The 13,259-nt window shown below is 38.2% G+C and overlaps 1 protein-coding gene across 1 annotated transcript in view; it reads left to right on the top strand.

Annotated features, from left to right (window-relative positions):
• apoba (apolipoprotein Ba) overlaps positions 1-13,259 on the top strand; it is a 67,670-nt gene that overhangs the window by 11,200 nt on the left and 43,211 nt on the right. Inside the window, exons 9-17 of the mRNA XM_043676695.2 lie at positions 710-935; positions 3,594-3,821; positions 5,411-5,528; positions 5,622-5,768; positions 8,548-8,759; positions 9,970-10,207; positions 11,797-11,976; positions 12,076-12,264; positions 12,704-12,859. Coding sequence (XP_043532630.2) covers positions 710-935; positions 3,594-3,821; positions 5,411-5,528; positions 5,622-5,768; positions 8,548-8,759; positions 9,970-10,207; positions 11,797-11,976; positions 12,076-12,264; positions 12,704-12,859 — 1,694 coding nt within the window. The remainder of the gene's footprint in view (positions 1-709; positions 936-3,593; positions 3,822-5,410; positions 5,529-5,621; positions 5,769-8,547; positions 8,760-9,969; positions 10,208-11,796; positions 11,977-12,075; positions 12,265-12,703; positions 12,860-13,259) is intronic.

Below are 13,259 nucleotides of genomic sequence, written 5' to 3'. Positions count from 1 at the left end.
AGCCTTGTCTTATAGGAAATGCAGCTAGGGATCACGTAACAGATTTCTTGGGATGAGGAGGTGGCTCCTATCAGTAGGATTGAGTCAACAAGGCCTTGTTACCTCGAATTTAGGTGATTTAATTAAAACGCACATAATTCTTACAGGAATGGACAAGGTAAATGCTGGGCAGGTATTTCCTCTGGTGGAGAGTCTAGAACGAAGCATCATAATCTTAGAATAAGGGTTAGTTCCAACTGATATCAGGACAACTTTATTCATCCAAATGATTGTGAATCTTCAAAAATCTCTACCACAGAAAATTGTGGATGCTCAGACATTTAGTGAATCTTCATGGCTGAATTTGATGGAGTTTTTGATACTTTGGGATATTACAGGAAAACCAAGCTAAGGTAGAAAATCAACCATAATCTGACTGAATTACTGGCCTTAAACTGCCAAGTGATACATACGGCCAATGGTTCTATGAAGCTCATTTAAGTCTGTTTCTGATACTTGTGACATTCGGTGGACTTCATTGCTTCATTTTGCACCTCCCAAAATCCATTTCCAGTTCAATTCCCCGTCTAATGTCCACCACAGATTAAATGACAAGAATATGTTGAATTATGAATATGAAATATAGATCATTTTGAACTATAGCGTTATTATGGGTAATACATTTATTTCAGGATGGACACTAACTTTTTTTTGAATTGATCTTTTGTAGATGAATCGATAATCAGGAAAGAATTGGCTTTGGAGCACACTGAGAGTAGGGTAAAGAATGCAGACTCTGCAACATTGGCTTTACAGAATCTGGTCAGTCTATCTGAGAGTGGTCAGGATGAAGAAAGAGCCAGTCTGTTCCAAACATTTGTTGTTGAATTGAGGGAGTTGGAGAAAGATGCACTTGAGGCTGCTTTACCTAAATTCTTCAAAATGGAAGTGCCCAGGTAATCACGATAATTTGTTATATGTTCTACAATCCTATTTGTAGAAGAGATATAAAACAATGTGTCCTAACAACTATTTGGTGACATTAACACAATCCAAAATTTTACACACTCAGAAAGGTATATATTAGCACCAACTTTCCATTTATAACTTTTAATATGTTTACAGGGAAGGTAATTGTCCAGTGCTATTTATTGCGAGACTACTAACCCAGAAACTCAGCTCATTTTCCAAGGAGTTAGGGTAAAATCTGCCATGGCAGATTGTGGAATTTGAATTCAATAAAGAATTTGTAATTAAGTGTCGAATGATGACCATATATCCACCGCTGACACCCATCTGATTCACTAATGTCCTTTTGGAAAGGAAACTGCCATCCTTACCTGGTCTGCCCGACATGATTCCAGATCCAATTAGGGACAGGCAATAAATGCGGCTTGACCAGAGATGCCCACATCTTGTGAACGAATAAAAGAAAAATATAATAATTAGGCCATTAAAGTATAATCAACATTTCTTAATTCTGACAGATGATGTTTTCCTTTCAATATAATTTATTTGTGTCATGGCTTCCAGCCTGAGTTGGCAGTATTAGCACAGATTTTAAAGCAACTTGCACTACAGAAACAAAGGGCAATGTTTTCACGCAGAGGGTGGAGTTTGTCCAGAATGAGTTGCCAAAGGAAGTGGTGGAGGCTGATACAATTACAACATTTAAAAGGCACCTGAATGGGTACATGAATAGAAAGGGTTAGAGGAATAGGGACCAAAGCTGAAAAATGTGTTGCTGGAAAAGCGCAGCAGGTCAGGCAGCATCCAAGGAGCAGGAGAATCGACGTTTTGGGCATAAGCCCTTCTTCAGGAAGGGCTTCATTCCTGAAGAAGGGCTTATGCCCGAAACGTCGATTCTCCTGCTCCTTGGATGCTGCCTGACCTGCTGCACTTTTCCAGCAACACACTTTTCAGCTCTGATCTCCAACATCTGCAGTCCTCACTTTCTCCCGGATAGGGACCAAATGCTGGCGAATGGGACTAGATTGATTTCAGATATCAGGTTGGCATGGATGAGTTGGACTAAAGGGTCTGTTTCTGTGCTGTACATCTCCATGACTGTAAGGAGGAAGCAATCCAGAAGTGTGTCATTTTCATATCTTTACTGTGGTCATTGGTAATCTTGCCCTGTCTCCTCCTGGCCTGCTGAAGTACCTACCTGAATTAGATGGTAGGTCTATCAAAGTGGGAACTTTCCACCCCAAACTTTGTATAAGACAGCACTGCTTTGAACAGAAATTGCTGGGTGTGCAGGCAGGGTGGTAATTAAAAGTAAGTTTTAATGTATATTTCTGGGACTTGGATTCATTGGAGCATTCCCCTGAGTTCCATAGAATATTAGTGACCACTGCTACTTCAGCTATCCCCTCTATGAATTCTTCCCAAGGGTTCACCTTTAAAGCGTCAAATGAGCTGATAGTTGTGGTCCCAGCCAATGGATTGTGAGGGTGCTTGTTCTCCCCCCGGCAGCTTGCTGCTTGGATTTTACTTTGACCCTGCCCTCAGAACACATTAGGCCTACCACAAGAAGTGTGTGAACTTTCAAGTTGGTGGTGGGATGCCAATCAAGAATGCTGATTTGTCCTGGATTGTGTCAAACTTCTTGAGTGTTGTTGTAGCAGTATTTACCCAGGCAAGTGGTGAGCATTCCATCACATTTCTGGCCTATGCCTTGTAAATTGTGGATAGCCATTAGAAAGTTAGGAAGTAAATTACTTGCCACAGAATTCCTAGTCTCTGACCTGCTGTTGTAGTCACAGTATTTTTATGATTAATTCAGTTCAATTGCTGGTTACCACTAGTTGCAAGGATATTAATCATTGGAGATTCAGCAATGGTAATGCCATAAATGTCAAGGGAAGATTGTTAGATTCTCTCATTGGAAATGGTAATTGTTTCATTCTTGTGTGGTGTGAATTTTAAAAATGGAATGAACAGAAAAACATGAAAAACATAATTAGGAAACAGACAGGTAGAAAGGGTAAAATCTTAATTTTCATATAAAATCTCAAACATTAATTTTCATCTGAGAGTATTAAACAAATTTTTCAGGACCAGAGAGATTTATCAGAAGTGGTTATTATTGTCACAGTATTAAAAGTGCTACCTAGTTCAGAATTTAATAATCAAAGTTTATTATTTCATTACCTGCCAATCTTAATGTTCATATAAAATCTCAAACATTAATTTTCTCTGAAAGTATTAAAGTAATTTTTCAGGACCAGGTACTTCATTGTCACAGTATTAAAAGTGTGCTGACTCCTGAATGCTCTAACCTTTCTGCCATCTGTACTGGGGAAATGTGGTTTGAATATATTGAATTTCAGAACCGACACCTTTGGTGAAGGTTGCAACAGTGCACCTTGTAGAAAAGCCAGGTATCTTGGGCAGTAGCTTAGAGTATTTTGTTTAATTGCAGATGTCACAAATTACTGATTAATTAAAAGTATAATAATGATGAGCACTGATAACCTGAGATGGATGATTAAAAGGGCAAATTGCTGCCTAGTTAAGAATTTAATAATCAAAGTTTATTATTTCATTACTTGCCAACTTTGATATGTAATGATCCCCTGAGTAACTGTACCTAAACTTTACTTTAACAGGTCTGTTACTGTCCAAGCACTTCTGCAATGTGGCACTCCGGAGTGTTTTTCTGCAGTTCTGAAACTACTACAAAATGAACCAGTCCCTCCATTGGTGGCAGATGCAGTTACCTATGCCATAGCACTTATGGCTTCACCATCTGAAAGTAGGATAAGTGATGTCCTTAATCAGGCAAAGGTCCGGCGAACACGGGGTACATTTTATGCCTTGAGCCACGTAGTAAGGAAGTAAGTCAATAGCCAACAAAAATCTCTGTGATATATAATGCATCTCTTCGGTTTTTCTTCTCAAACAATAATTGTTTAGCCAAACATAACATAATGTATTTTGTATGCACTCACATGTGCTGATGTTTAGCTTTTTTAGTATTAGTAAGTTAATGCAAATGATGAGTATGACAGATTATGTTGTACAATATTCAGGAAGATTGTAAAATAAATAACTTGAGGGTCCAAATGACCTTGCATAAGAATTGAAATGTCAGAAATATTAGTTTGCTATTGTAGACTATTTATTCCTACTTCCCTGATCTATCAAACTTATTCTGGATATCAATGAATGAAGGCAGTGCTAACATCAGAATACTTCTTTAGTTAAGCAAAGTACACAACAAAAAAAAACTGCAAAAACCTTACCTGTGCAATGCTTACATTCACACCCTTTACATAGGTGTGTCCTAACACCAGACCAGGACAGGTGATCAGTCTGTTCTGTCTGAACTTCCAGTCATTGATCAGACAACTTCCTCAGCCAGCTAGCTTTGTTGCGAGGCAAGGTTTTTATCATATTCTTTCCAAACAAAGAAGCAGTGCACCCACATTTTGACACTATCCAGTCTCCAGCAAAAGATCAGTTGTGGCCACATGTTTTCAATGATGATTTGATCAATTAACCCTTTAGGACTTGCCTGTATCTCCTTGGAAAGAGGCTTATTTCTCATTTTAATGAAGTTTGGCATAAAATTTTAGCTTGCTCTGGCTGTTCGCCACTTTTCTGTCTTCCAGTAAGTCGTATGGTATTTACATAGCACAATTCTACAGCAATCACAAACTCAGCTAATAAATAATTACATGATCCATCTGATTCAGTTTGTCTGTTTTAAGCAAAACCTCAGTTTTTTCAGAGTTTCTGTGACAGTACAGTCCATTATTGCTGAATTCCAGTGATTGATGTAAACATGCGCACAATCCTTCAGCAAAACACAGGAACACTTTAACCTAGTGAACTTTTAAATTAGTAAGTCATCACTAGGCTTCAAATGCTTTCTCCTCATTTCATTTAACTTCATTTCAGCTAAGCCTGCAAATTTTAAGTTAATATCTGTACAATGTATGGGGATATATTGTGGAATGATGCAAAAATATATATATTTACAGTATATAATTACACTATTCAAAATATTAATGAATAATTTCTGGACATTTGGAAAACACAAATAGGAAAAGGACTAGGCCACTTGATCCTTTCGTTCTGGTCCACTTGTCAACAGTATATCCCCCGATCTTCTGACTCATCTCTAGTTTCTCACACTACTCTCATTGTTCCCCAAATCCTTTAGTATCCCCAAAAAATCCAGAGTCCTTTGCTTATTTTATATCTTTGTTAATTGCAAAGACTTTTTAATAACTGAAAAGGAATCAATAATAAAAATGGCAAATTAATTGTGCAGCATTATTACATTATAACTTATTCCTTTATAAACATTTCATAATAGAAGCAGTTATATTGTGCTATAAAGTAATACTGAAAGACTTTGATATCATGATATGTGCTTATCGATGCCATCAAGTTCATAATCCTTTAACAATCCTGTTAGATTTTATGAGGAAACACAGTCTGTAGTACCAGAACTGAAGGCAGTTGCGAATTACCTGATGTCCATACTTGGAAGTGACTGCTCTGGTGATGAAGACACAATCTACCTGACTCTAAAGGTAACAGTACAGAACTTGTGATATCTAATTTATTTTACAATTAGAAATGTATTGAATACAGGTCCAATTGTAATTTGTGTTTCCATTCTGCAGGCACTGGGAAACATGGGACAGGCAATGGAGAATGCAAATCCGGAAATTCAGCAAACTCTTATAAGATGTGCTAACAACGCTAAAATCTCCTCCAATATTCAACAAGCTGCAGTTCAAGCTTTCAGAAAAATGAACTTGGCTGATGAGGTAATGTCATTCTTGATAGTGTGAGGATGTCTACGTATGCTGTTTTCATTCAGAAACCGATGAAACTGGTTATTACCACGAAACAATCATGAAATAGGTTTCAATTCGTGACAAACCTGGAGATTGAAGACAGAATGAGAGACAGAAAGAGAAAAGTGATTTGGAGAACATGGCAGTAACTGACTCTAGCTTCTCCAAAAATATGTCATTGCAATACCTTTTTGAAATTTGAAATCTATTAATTGCAGTTGATGGGCCTCGAACTTCTGATTGCTTTAAGAGTGGACATCAGGCATTCCAGGAGTAGATAGGTTAGCACTTGAGACTGAATCCATCTCTTATAGTTTCCTACCCTTCTTTGCAAAACCAGTAATTTAGAGAGGCGATGATCTGATGGAATTATTGCTGGACTTTTAATCCATAAATCCAGGCAATTTTCTGGGGACCTGGGTTCAAATCCAACCATGGCAGATGTTGAAAGTTGAACTCAATAAAAATCTGGAATTAAGAGTCTAATGATGAGCATGAAACAATTTCCAATTGTCAGAAAAACCCACCTGGTTCATTAATGTCCTTTACAGGAGCAAACTGCTGTCCTTACTTGATCTGGCCAACATGTGACTCCTGTCCCTCAACAATGTGATTAACTCCTAACTGCCATTAAATCAATGAAGAATGATCAACAAATGTTGGTTATCCAGTGACCCATATCCCATGAATGAATAACAAAAATAGCTACTGAAGAGTAGTGGGGATATATCGGTGGCTAATCCTGTTAGTCTTAAAGTTACTTGTGGGCATAGATGTCTCCGAAAGAGGACTAAGGTTTTGCGTTTCTCTAGATACCTAACCAGACGTAGAAACCACAGCCGTGTATAATCAAGGCTTTATTTCACTCTGTCACATTTAGTCTCCACATCACAAGATCCGAGGGAATTAAAGACATTGATTGTTTGGCTAACATTTATGTTTTAATGTCACATTTGCAAGTTAGCAACAGTGCAACATTGATCTTGCTGTTTTGATACTTTCTGAAGATTCAACCCAGTCAGGGAAACATTCAGCAGATTGATGTAAAAAATAGGAAATTTGGACATTTCCTCAATTTTTAAGACTAGGTATTTGTTTCACACTCTAATTATTTGTGTCTCTGGGTGCAAACAGAGTATATTCTTACTTTATTGTTTTGTCCTCATCTGAAAATCAATGCAAGACAATGAGGACTTAACTTCTGACAAAATAATGTCAGTATAGCTGGTATAGCTCTAAAAAAAATCCAGGTCATGGTTTGAAGGGTTTTGGTTAATTTCTTGTACCTTTCCCAAGTGACAATCTTTTAATTGTGCACTAGACAGTGGGACGTAAATCTCTTTAAAGTTTTCTTAATCAGTGTGTTTGGACATCTTACATGGCAGTGGTACTCAAACCTGGGGAAATGTCTTTAAAATATTTTCTAAACAACTAGTTCAGAGATGTTATTACATCCCTCTGGAACAGGTGGGTCTTTGGCCTGGCTTTTCTGACACCAATCATTTATTCAATTAAAATCAATATACATTGTGGGTTTTGACCATTCAGCCTACTAGATAGTTAATGGAACTGGACAGCATCTTGATTACTGATCCCTAACTTTGAGTATTAAAAACGTTGATTAAGGGGGAGGCAAAGGCTTAGTGGTACTAGCACCAGACTATTAATCCAGAAATTCAGCTCACGTTCTGGGGACCCGGGTTTCGATCCTGCCACAGAATTGGTGGAATTTGAATTCAATAAGTACCTGGAATTGCAAATCTAATGACGACCATGAAGCCATCCCCAGTTTTTGGAAGAAAACCCATCTGTTGGCTAATGTCCTTTACGGAAGGAAGTCTGTCATCCTTACCTAGTCTGGCTACACATGAATCCAGGCTGTCAGCAATGTGGTTGACTCTTGACTGCCCCCTGGGCAATTAGGGATGGGCAATAAATGCTGGGCAAAGGTGAGGACTGCAGATGCTGGAAACCAGAGTTTAGATCAGTGTGGTGCTGGAAAAGCACAGCAGGTCAGGCAGCGTCAAAGGAGCAGGAAAATCGATGTTTCAGGCAAAAGCCCTTGATCAGGAATAGAGGCAAGTAGCCTCCAGGGTGGAGAAATAAATGGGGGAGGGGGCTGGGGATAAGGTAGCAAAGAGTACAATAGGTGAATGGGGTGGGGATGGAGGTGATAGGTCAGAGGGGAGGGTGGAGTGGATAGGTGGGAAGGGAGATTGGCAGGTAGGACAGGTCATGGGGACAGTACTGAGCTGGAAGGTTGGAACTGGGATAAGGTGGGGGAGGGGAAATGAGGAAACTGATGAAGTCCACATTGATGCCCTGGGGTTGAAGTGTTCCGAGGCAGAAGATGAGGCGTTCTTCCTCCAGGTGTCGGGTGGTGAGGGAGCGGCAGTGGAGGAGGCCCAGGACCTGCATGTCCTCAGCAGAGTGGGAAAGAGAGTTGAAATGTTGGGCCACGGGGTGGTGGGGTTGATTGGTGCGATTGTCCCGGAGATGTTCTCTGAAGCGCTCTGCGAGGATAAATGCTGGTCTGGCCAGAGAGTGAATAGAGTGAATAGAAAAACTTAAGGCGAGCTGCAGTACCAGTTGTTGTGCAAGTTGAGAGAAGCTAACTGACTGAGTGGATCGTGAATTTTATCAGTTTTGCTCGGTTGGTGTTGCTTAATTGTCATTTTTACAATCACTTTTGGAAGAGCTACTGAACAATACTTTGGTGTGACACCATATTCAATAATTTTGCTTTCAGATTCGCAATGCACTTCTTCGAATATACACAGATGAAAACTCCCCTGTGCTGAAGAGACTAGGAGCATATCTTATTGTGATGAAAGATCCATCATCAGCTAATCTAAGAAGAATCATCAGAAATCTAAAAGAGATTAAAAATGAACAAGTTGAAAGCTTTGTTTCCACCCATTTGAGAAATATTCTCAAATCTGAGTCTCCTGCTGTCCAAGTGTGAGTGAAATACTGCATTATAAATTTTAGAATCAAATCAATACCATTATCATAAAGTCATCGAGATCTACAGCACAGACAAATACCCTCTGACCTATTGTGTTTGCACTGGTCAAAAAAACCCATTTAACTATTCTATTCTCATCTTCCAGCACTTGCCACATAGCCTCTGCAGTCATTGTTTTTACAGAGCCTTGAATGCGAGTGCACATATAAATACTTCTTAAAGGTTGTGAGGGCTTCTGTCTCTACCATCCTCATAGATAGTGACTTTCAGATTCCTACCATCCTCTGGATAAAAAGGTTTTTCCTCACATCCCCTCTAAATCTCCTGCCCTTACCCCTGATCATTGAGTCCTCCACCAAGGGGAAGTGTTTCTTCCTGCCAATCCAATACAATCTAATCCAATCCAATCCATGCTCATAATTTTATATACCTCAGCCATGCCTCCTTTCATCTCTCTTCTAAGGAAGTCAATCCAGTCTGTCCAATCTCTCTTCATAACTGAAACTCTCCCACCCTTTGCACCTTCTCCATTGCTGTCACATCTCTCCAATAATGTGGATTCCAGAATTATCCATTATCTACATAATTTCAACTTCCATCTTCATCAATTATGGACTTGGTTTGTTGATGAGAATGAATGGTTTTATTGCATCTCCTTTGACCTAATTATTAATATGAGGCTCAGTTAGCTCAGTTGGCTGAATGGCTGGTCTGCGTTCAATCTGCATCAAAGTCAGAAATCACGCGACATCCAATTATAAACCAACAGGACTTCACCTGATGAAGGAGCAGTACTCCGACAGCTTGTGGTTTCAAATAAACCTCTTCGACTATATCCTAGTATTGTGTGATTTCTGACTTTTTCCATAGTAGTCCAACACTAGCACCTTCACATTATGAATTCCTGCATTGGCTGAGGTTACCATGAAAGTCTCTCCTTCTCAACCTCTCTCCTTATCTGAGGCATGCTGATCCTCAGGTTAAACCACCATCAAGCATCTGTCTAATGAGGGAGCAACTGACTGGTGCTGTAGGATTATGACAACTTTAATTGTAATTAATAATAGGACCTAGAATTTTTGGAAATCATATATGTCCATGCATGTCTGTTATATGTATTGCTGGTATATTTTAAGGAACAACTGAGTGTAGCAACACTAATCATGTATGTGTAAAATGAATTCTTTATTTTTTTTTACACAGGCTACAAAAGAAATTATCAGATTCTCTAGAAGATAATAAGATCAGACCACCAAGGAATGTTAAGAGGCTTTCTAGAAACTATGATCTGTATAAAAAGTTTAAAATTCCAAGAGTAAAGAATCCTTTGGAAGCTGGATTACAAAGCAATGTATTTTTTGAGCCAGAAAAAGATATGCCAAGTGCAGTAATGCTGGAAACCACTTTAAATATTTTTGGTCAATCCATTGATTTTTTTGAGGTAGGTGCATGTATAGTACAATACAAACATGATTTCCTGTAATCTATATCAAATTAAAATCTGGCCTAAACAAAAGCCAATAAATTCTCAACTTTGAAATTTTAAAAAAAGTAGTAATTAAAGGAGCTCATCTCAATGGCTTAGTTGGTTAATCCTGTGCTACTGTGAAATTCCAAAATACAGAGCGAAAAGGTTTCAGGTTTCATGCCTGGAGTGCATGTTATTAGTTGATCTCAAGCAGTTTGAAGATAAGGGAATAAAGAATGGTTTGGGGGAAAAGAGAGCCAAGATTCCTGCTATGTTTGGTTATGAGATAGAGAAGAAACCTAAGGACAGCATTGAGATTGTGAGAACTAAATAACCAATTGGCAAATAACTAACAAATGCTTTTTTAAGTGTTGCCTTCAGAAGATTGTGGTGCCAGTTTACACAGTGGACTCAGTGTTAACCTTTAAACTCATGACTGGCAGCAGACAACTAAGGGCAGGGCTAGCCTGTTAAAAATTGAGGTTGACCAATGTGTCCCCGGTCCATTACATTCGCACTTTGCCTCCATCTTTACTGCAACCAGTTGAGGTCACATACCCATTCTGATTTGGAAAGGTCGAGCACTTCATTAGAATGTTTGCAATTGGGAGCCTCATTTAAATTTAATAACTACTGCCAAAAGCTCAGGAGACCCGACAGTGAAACAGTGGGAAGAGCTGCTAGCTCTCCACTGGGGTAGTACTTTTCAGATTACCTCTTGTAGAGCAAATGGAGATAAACCATTTCTCCCAGACTTTCAATGATGCCTTTCTGACAATCAAAGAGTCTTCTCATTCTGCAGTCCTTAATGTACAACACTTCCTTCACCCACAATCACTCTGATCTCTTGATACGACTGGGATTTGACATTTGGTATGAGACTCTATGTCTCAGACCTCTCTCTCTCAATGTTTCTCCCATGCCCATAGCAACAAAATCAAAAACTTATATAATGTACTTACATTTAAAATATCCCCAAGACATTTCACAAAAGCATCATAAACTAACATCTGGCACTGAGCCAAGGAAGACAATATTAGGGCAGATTATCAAAAGACTGGCCAAAAAGGTATGTTTTGGGCAACATTTTAAAGGAGGAAAAGGATATGGAGAGGTTTGTGCAAGAGATTCCAGAGCTTAGCACCTCAGCAACTGAACACGTGACCATCACGACAGGATCAATCTAAATTTAAGATGCTCATGAGACCAGAATGGCATTATTATAGAGCTGTAGAACTGAAAAAGATGAGAGAGGTCAGGAGGGTTGAGTTCATGGAGGATTTTGAACACGTAACAGTGGAATTTAAAGATAAAGTATTGCTCGACCAGAAGCCAGTGTTGGTCATCAAGTGCAGCAGGGATGAGAGAACAGTTCTTAATGTGGCACTCCCTGACTCCATGTGAGTATCAGGGCACGTGTTCACAGAGGCAAGGCAGAAGGGCACAGAATGGAAAAATTGATAATTAAAAATGAACACAAATATATAGTCAGATTATATTAACATTACATAAGCTAATTTAACCATTTAAATTGAAGTAAGATTATTATTTTTTTAAAACAGCTTGGTCTGGACGGCAGTGGACTTGAACCGTCCCTGGAGGCATTATTTGGACCGAAAGGATTTTTTCCGAACAGTGCAATGAAGGCACTATACTGGGTGGATGGTAGAGTTCCAGAGAAGGTATCACAAATGCTGTTTAATTGGTTTGGAATCAATAAAGAGGTTGAAGAGTCGAACCAAGTACGTATCTGAAATATAAAGCTATTTTCTTTAGAATATACCCATTGACACATGCCGGCTAATAGTTTATCTGTACTTTACCTTCCTGTTGTCAACTAGAACCTAATGAAGGAGCTGTCACAAAATTTCAAAAATATGATAAAGGAGCTTGAAAGCCAAACACCAGAAGTACATGCTTTCTTGAGAATATTTGGAAATGAACTGGGTTATGTTAAAGGCAGTGATTTCAAGCTACTGGGACAAATGATGTCGAAAAGTTTCCAACTATTCCGAAGTCTACCAGCAAAGGTATCATGCATCAACTCAAAAGACATGTGATATGATAGATATAAAGATAATCAATTGATTTTAAAACAGCTCGTTTAAAATTTGATTTATTGTATTTTCTTTATTGTATTTTAACATAAGTGGTCAAGAGTAAATATGTCTTTGGCTGTTATTGTCTAATCTTAATGTGCATTGTTAACAATAAATATTACGTGATGATTTATGCATTCTTGAAGATGCAAAAAATGCTCCTTAATACTGAGAAACATTAGAGATATAAAAACCTTATCTTCCAAGCTGCTAAAGTAAGGAAACGTTATTATGAAATACGAATAACCGGGGCATAGAAGCTTTTTTACAAGGTTCATTTAAAACTAACCACGTATGATGGATGAATGATATTTGGTCTGTCTGAAGACATGGCATTCTGTTTAATACATACTATTGTTTTCATTTGTAGCTTAACCAAGCCTTACAAAAGGGCATGTTTGCTCACTACATCTTCATGGACTCTCAGTTTAATCTCCCCACTGGAGCTGGACTTCCTCTGAAACTGTCTATGTCAGGTACAATTGGAGCTGGTGGAAAAGCAGGGATAAAATATGAAGGAAAGAAGGTAAGACTTAGTTTATTTACTCAAGATTAGCACCTGATTTTTCATGGATAATATCATTGATAGAATCATCTAATTCTTCTCTTGACATCTTCAAATATTTAGAATTTATTTAAAATCTAAGAACACTTAGGAACAGGGAGATGCTATTGTGACCAAAATATTATTGTTTTTGATGATTTCTTGAGTAACTAGTGAATACATCAGTCATGAAATGAGTTTACACATGCTTAACAAATAGAATAATTACGAAGTTGAATCAGTAAAAGGAATAGTTTAATAATCTTCAACATTATTATATATGGGGATTGTGGTTGATTTTTTTCATTACAATATGGATATTCATTTAGCATTAACATTATGAAATCAAAAATTGCATCTAATGTGTAAATTTGGTGGTACA

Source organism: Chiloscyllium plagiosum, unplaced genomic scaffold, assembly GCF_037043375.1.
Source record: "Chiloscyllium plagiosum isolate Xiang-an unplaced genomic scaffold, Cpla_swu_hap1 HiC_scaffold_3, whole genome shotgun sequence".
NCBI classification, from domain to species: domain Eukaryota; kingdom Metazoa; phylum Chordata; class Chondrichthyes; order Orectolobiformes; family Hemiscylliidae; genus Chiloscyllium; species Chiloscyllium plagiosum.
The sequence above is the reverse complement of the archived record's forward strand: the minus strand, read 5'-3'. Positions and strand labels throughout refer to the sequence as shown.